General features: G+C 51.7%; 1 protein-coding gene across 1 annotated transcript in view; it reads left to right on the top strand.

Moving 5' to 3' along the window:
* The window catches only part of LOC108803656 (serine/threonine-protein phosphatase 2A 56 kDa regulatory subunit delta isoform-like), a 21,124-nt gene extending 17,209 nt beyond the window's left edge, over positions 1-3,915 (top strand). Inside the window, exons 5-7 of the mRNA XM_018575479.1 lie at positions 3,150-3,242; positions 3,464-3,594; positions 3,843-3,915. Of these exons, the coding sequence (XP_018430981.1) occupies positions 3,150-3,242; positions 3,464-3,594; positions 3,843-3,906 (288 nt within the window). The 3' untranslated portion in view covers positions 3,907-3,915. The remainder of the gene's footprint in view (positions 1-3,149; positions 3,243-3,463; positions 3,595-3,842) is intronic.
* Positions 3,916-7,083: the final 3,168 nt, after the last annotated feature.

Below are 7,083 nucleotides of genomic sequence, written 5' to 3'. Positions count from 1 at the left end.
CCTAAACAGGTTATACCCCTCTATATTAGTAGCCCAGTCATGCGTGCTGTCCAGCCAGGTTTCCGCTATACCCACTATGTCCAAGTCCTCTTCAATTAGCCTAATTTCAAGCTCCTCTATTTTATTTGCCAGACTTCTAGCGTTGGTGTACATACATTTCATTCCTCTCTTTTTGTGGGACAAAAGTTTACTACCTTGTTGTTTCCACTATTTTTATTGTTATTATTCTGCCTTGATTTCGGTCGTCCGTTGTTAGTTATACTTACATGTGCCAACGGATTTCCTATATTGACTGGAGTGAGCCCACTATTATTAACTCCTCCTTTTTTACTACTTTCTGTGTCATATGACATATGTAGGTGATCCGTGGGGGAGGAACTTGAGGGGGCCCCTAGGTGCCATGCCTGAATATGACATATGTAGGTGATCCGTGGGGGAGGAGCTTGAGGGGGCCCCTAGGTGCCATGCCTGAATATGACATATGTGGGGGAGGAGCTTGAGGGGGCCCCTAGGTGCCATGCCTGAATATGACATATGTAGGTGATCTGCGGGGGAGGAGCTTGAGAGGGCCCCTAGGTGGGATGATGGTGCCATGCCTGAATATGACATATGTAGGTGATCCGTGGGGGAGGAGCTTGAGGGGGCCCATAGGTGCCATGCCTGGATACGACATATGTAGGTGATCTGTGGGGGAGGAGCTTGAGGGGGCCCCTAGGTGCCATGCCTGGATATGACCCATGTGTGAGGGGTGGAGCTAGATTCCGGGGCCCCCTCTGTGTGTGAGATGTGTATGGTGGAAGCAGGGTAATGCCGGGCGGGGGTGGGGCAGTTCCATTTGTTGGTTCTGTGATCCTGAATAAAGTTTTTCTTGTACAGAAGGACATTGTATCAGAATATTCAGTATATAGAACCATAGAGACTAACGTTACAGGACAGCGCCCTCTCCAGCTCAGAAGACGTAGCGGGGTATATAGCGGTGTATATAGCGGGGTATATAGGGGTGTATATAGAGGTGTATAGAGCGGGGTATATAGGGGTGTATATAGCGGGGTATATAGGGGTGTATATAGCGGGGTATAGGGGGGTATAGAGCGGGGTATATAGCTGTGTATATAGAGGGGTATATAGCGGGATATAGAGTGGTGTATATAGGGGTGTCTAGAGCGGGGTATATATCCCCTCTATATTAGTAGCCCAGTCATGCGTGCTGTCCAGCCAGGTTTCCGCTATACCCACTATGTCCAAGTCCTCTTCAATTAGCCTAATTTCAAGCTCCTCTATTTTATTGGCCAGACTTCTAGCGTTGGTGTACATACATTTCATTCCTCTCTTTTTGTGGGACAAAAGTTTACTACCTTGTTGTTCCCACTATTTTTATTGTTATTATTCTGCCTTGATTTCGGTCGTCCGTTGTTAGTTATACTTACATGTGCCAACGGATTTCCTATATTGACTGGAGTGAGCCCACTATTATTAACTCCTCCTTTTTTACTACTTTCTGTGTCATATGACATATGTAGGTGATCCGTGGGGGAGGAACTTGAGGGGGCCCCTAGGTGCCATGCCTGAATATGACATATGTAGGTGATCCGTGGGGGAGGAGCTTGAGGGGGCCCCTAGGTGCCATGCCTGAATATGACATATGTGGGGGAGGAGCTTGAGGGGGCCCCTAGGTGCCATGCCTGAATATGACATATGTAGGTGATCTGCGGGGGAGGAGCTTGAGAGGGCCCCTAGGTGGGATGATGGTGCCATGCCTGAATATGACATATGTAGGTGATCCGTGGGGGAGGAGCTTGAGGGGGCCCATAGGTGCCATGCCTGGATACGACATATGTAGGTGATCTGTGGGGGAGGAGCTTGAGGGGGCCCCTAGGTGCCATGCCTGGATATGACCCATGTGTGAGGGGTGGAGCTAGATTCCGGGGCCCCCTCTGTGTGTGAGATGTGTATGGTGGAAGCAGGGTAATGCCGGGCGGGGGTGGGGCAGTTCCATTTGTTGGTTCTGTGATCCTGAATAAAGTTTTTCTTGTACAGAAGGACATTGTATCAGAATATTCAGTATATAGAACCATAGAGACTAACGTTACAGGACAGCGCCCTCTCCAGCTCAGAAGACGTAGCGGGGTATATAGCGGTGTATATAGCGGGGTATATAGGGGTGTATATAGAGGTGTATAGAGCGGGGTATATAGGGGTGTATATAGCGGGGTATATAGGGGTGTATATAGCGGGGTATAGGGGGGTATAGAGCGGGGTATATAGCTGTGTATATAGAGGGGTATATAGCGGGATATAGAGTGGTGTATATAGGGGTGTCTAGAGCGGGGTATATAGGGGTGTCTAGAGCGGGGTATATAGGGGTGTCTAGAGCGGGATATAGAGCGGTGTATATAGGGGTGTATAGAGTGGGGTATATAGGGGTGTATAGAGCGGAGTATATAGGGGTGTCTAGAGCGGGATATAGCGGGGTGTATATAGCGGTTTATATAGCGGGGTATATAGGGGTGTATAGAGCGGGGTATATAGGGGTGTATAGAGCGGGGTGTATAGAGCGGGGTATATAGTGGGATATAGAGCGGGGTATATAGGGGTGTATAGAGCGGGGTATATAGCGGTGTATATAGGGGGGTATATAGCGGTGTATATAGCGGGGTATATAGGGGTGTATATAGCGGGGTATAGGGGGGTATAGAGCGGTGTATATAGGGGGGTATATAGCGGGATATAGAGCGGTGTATATAGGGGTGTATAGAGCGGGGTATATAGGGGGGTATAGATCGGTGTATATAGCGGGGTATATAGCTGTGTATATAGGGTGGTATAGAGCGGTGTATATAGGGTGTATATAGGGGGGTATATAGCTGTGTATATAGGGTGTATATAGGGGGTATAGAGCGGTGTATATAGGGGGGTATATAGCGGGATATAGAGCGGGGTATATAGGGGGGTATAGATCGGTGTATATAGCGGGGTATATAGCTGTGTATATAGGGGGGTATAGAGCGGTGTATATAGGGGGGTATAGATCGGTGTATATAGCTGTGTATATAGCGGTGTATAGAGCGGGGTGTATAGGGGGGTATATATAGGAGTATATAGCGGTATGCAGAGTCTTACTTCCTGTTTCCTGTCTCCTCCCCCTCCAGCTGGTTTATGAGTTTTTTCTCAGATTTCTGGAGTCTCCGGATTTCCAACCCAACGTAGCCAAGAAATTCATCGACCAGAAGTTTGTGCTATCGGTAAGCTGTGTGTGTGTGTGGCGCGGGGTGGGTGTGGCTCTGTGTGTGGCGCTCTGTGTGTGGCACGGGTGGGTGTGGCTCTGTGTGTGGTGCGGGTGGGTGTGGCTCTGTGGGTGTCGCTGTGTGTGGTATGGGGTTTGGCATGGTGTCGTGTGGCAGGGCAGATGTGTGCCATGTGATCTGTGGGAGGCGGCTTATATCTCTGTTGGCTCCGCCTCCAGCTCCTGGATCTGTTTGATAGTGAAGATCCTCGGGAACGGGATTTCCTGAAGACAATTTTGCACAGAATCTACGGGAAGTTTTTGGGACTCCGAGCTTACATCAGGCGACACATCAACAACATCTTCTACAGGTGCGTCACGTGTTCCTTCCTGTGCAAGGTGGGTGGTCTGCCATCAGTGGGGGAGGGGAAGGTAGGTGGTCTGCCATCAGTGGGGGAGGGGAAGGTAGGTGGTCTGCCATCAGTGGGGGAGGGGAAGGTAGGTGGTCTGGGATGGGTGGTAATTGGGGGTATGGGGGCCCCTCGGGCAGGTATGGGGGCCACAAGGGGTGTGGCGGTGACTCAGGGAAAGGGTTTTATTTGCCGTGTTCTCTCCTCAGGTTCATTTATGAGACGGAACATCACAATGGAATTGCTGAACTGCTGGAAATACTCGGCAGGTAAGTAGTCATGTGACCGGCCATCTACTCTGCTATCAGTCCTTGAGGCCCCTCCCCAGTATGGCCCGCCCCTCCCCCTGTTCATCACTTTGGAAAGGGTTTTCAGTCTATGACTCCACTGGGGTGTTTTTCCATCACTTCCTGTCCTTGTGACACCAAGAGAAAACAATGAGGAGGAAGTGGTCACTGAGGCAGGAAGAGGGACAAACCTCACAGAAACATTCATCTTCCATGATTGCAGTATGTTTGCTCCCCACAGTACTGCTCGCTGTCCCCTCCCACACACAATGAAGGCGGGCTTGTGACCCGGGGGGGGGCCTTCTTCTTCCTGGAATGTACATGGCCGCCATGGCAGAGACATCTTGATGACCTAACCGGGTCAGCCGGTCCGGACACACGCTGTGAGATGTTCAGGGAGGGGGTTGGAGAGCTGTGGGGTCCGTGTTTTCCCCCCATAGTTCTCTGCAGGGTCATGTGAGGAGATATACCCGCCTCCTCCCGTGACACAAAGCTCAGTATATAGACGTCTATTGCTCGCTGTATACTGACATCCACACAGCCGTGTGATTGACGGCGGGCTCTGCCTATAGAGAGCCCGCTATGCCCGCCCCCTCCCCCGTCCGTTCCGCCACTCAGCACTGGAGGATCAGAAAGGGGAGGGGGAAATCTCTCTTGTGACTACTTCTCTTCTCCATGGTCACTAGGGGAGCTGTAGCCACCCGATGCATGTGAAGGACTACAACATGCTGGGGGCGTGTCTTCTCAGTCTCCGCCCACAAATCCTCCCCTCTAGACTCTGCATGGAGCTGAGATTTCTACATCTCTCACACGCGTGCGTGTATACAGTGAGGAATATAATGATTGGCCCCCCGGCAGATATAATTGTTATCATCGGAGAGGTCACATGACACAAATGTTATAAATGGAGTTTCAGTTCAGGGAGTAAAAGAAGTATTTGATCCCCTACCAACCAACGATGATTCTGGCTCCTCCCACAGACTGCCCCCTCCCACAGACTGGCCATGTGGTACACAGAGGAGTCCTGTCCCTTTAACCTCTTGACGGACGGAGTGGCATCAGCGGGTTGCCGTCTCCAGACGCCATGTTTTTCCTGCTGGCGCACGGGCCGCCGATCGGTTGTATGGCGCAATTTTGTCTCTCGCCCCCTCCTGACCCCTCACCTTCAATGCCGGGATCCGCTGGCCCATCTGCGGCCCGGGACCGGCTCGGGGGAGCGTCAGGAGGTCAGATGGGAGGGAGGTCAGCTCCGGGCTGTGAATGTGGAAGTGACGAGTATTACATCCGCATTCACCTGTCAGTCACCCGGCTGCTATAGCCGGAGAGAAGGAGCCGGGGGAGGAGATCTCGGCTTCATCAGCTTCTCTGGGGGGTCCCCAGGTGACATCAGGGGTCCTAGAGACCTCTAATGTCTCCATAGGACCTGTCAGTGTGCCTGTGCTATTATATAGGAGGATATATTATATATATTATATAGGGGTATTTATATTATATAGGGGTATTTATATTATATAGGGGGATATATTATATAGGGGGATATATAGAAGGATATATTATATAGGAGGATATCGCTACACTCTCCTAAAGCCCCGCCTCCAATGTGCCGGGGCCCCTGCTGGGACTCTGTACAATGATTTTGGAACTCTATGGCATTGCAAGGTGAGGAGTACAAAGAGAAATGCGCGGTGCCTACCGTGACACATGGAGGTGGGCGTGTCCTTCTGTGGGACGGCATCTCATTGGTGGGATCATGAACTCACACATGTACTGCTCTAGGTGCCGCCATCACTCCGTGTCCTCGGTCCAACATGACAATGACCCAAAACACACATCTCAGGCCACTGAAGAGGAGCCGGGTGACAGTGGCCACGTATGTCTCCTGATCTGCACCCAATGGAACACGTATGTCTCCTGATCTGCACCCAATGGAACACGTATGTCTCCTGATCTGCACCCAATGGAACACGTATGTCTCATGCTGTCTGTGGGACGGCATCTCATTGGTGGGATCATGAACTCACACATGTACTGCTCTAGGTGCCGCCATCACTCCGTGTCCTCGGTCCAACATGACAATGACCCAAAACACACATCTCAGGCCACTGAAGAGGAGCCGGGTGACAGTGGCCACGTATGTCTCCTGATCTGCACCCAATGGAACACGTATGTCTCCTGATCTGCACCCAATGGAACACGTATGTCTCCTGATCTGCACCCAATGGAACACGTATGTCTCCTGATCTGCACCCAATGGAACACGTATGTCTCCTGATCTGCACCCAATGGAACACGTCTGGGGGATTCTGAAGAGACAAGTCAATCATCGCTCTCCATCCGGCATCCCGGCTCTAGAAGAAGATCGATGTTGTAATACAGGGGTAACCAAACTCCGGCCCTCCAGCTGTGGGGGTGAAACTACAAATCCCATGATGCATCTCTCTCCGGGAGTCACGCCTGTGGCTGTGAGAATCTTGCAATGCCTCATGGGATTTGTAGTTTCACCCCCACAGCTGGAGGGCCGGAGTTTGGCTACCCCTGTTGTAATATGTCGCCAACGTGTTCATTCCGTGCCGAGAAGACTCGGTGCCGTCCTCACACATCATGGAGACAGGGCCGGCCTTAGGGGTGTGCGAGCTGTGTGGCCGCATAGGGCGCCATGGCAACAAGGGCGCCGTGCGGCCGACACAGCTCGTCCTGGGGGCGGCTTCTCTCCCCCTCACCGCTGGGCGCTGGCCATCCGATATGACAGCGCTCCCTCATCCCCCCCACTCCCCTCACTTCAGGAGAGAGGCCGAGCGGGGAGGAGATCGGAGCCGCTGTCATCCTGTCAGTGTCAGGATGACAGCGGCTCTGTGCGTGGCAGAGCGGGGGATGGGTGAATATCAGTGATACTTACCGGTCCTCCGTGTGAGAAGGACAAACACCGGAGCCATCGTCTGATCACGTAGTACTATGTGTCCCCAGTTATGAATGACCAGGCCGTGATTTACATCACTTCCTGTTCATTCAAGATTTCACCAATGGGGAGAAGCGCTCAGTACAGAGGCTCCTCCCCATTCAGAACCTGCTGATAGTAAATATATATCTGTCTGCAGTTTCTGAATGAATGGGGAGGAGCCTCTGTACTATCAGCAGGTTCTGAATGGGGAGGAGCCTCTGTACT

The sequence above is a fragment of the Nanorana parkeri genome, unplaced genomic scaffold, assembly GCF_000935625.1.
Source record: "Nanorana parkeri isolate BGI_ZX_2015 unplaced genomic scaffold, ASM93562v1 scaffold3992, whole genome shotgun sequence".
NCBI classification, from domain to species: domain Eukaryota; kingdom Metazoa; phylum Chordata; class Amphibia; order Anura; family Dicroglossidae; genus Nanorana; species Nanorana parkeri.
This window is presented reverse-complemented; position numbering and strand designations above follow the sequence as displayed.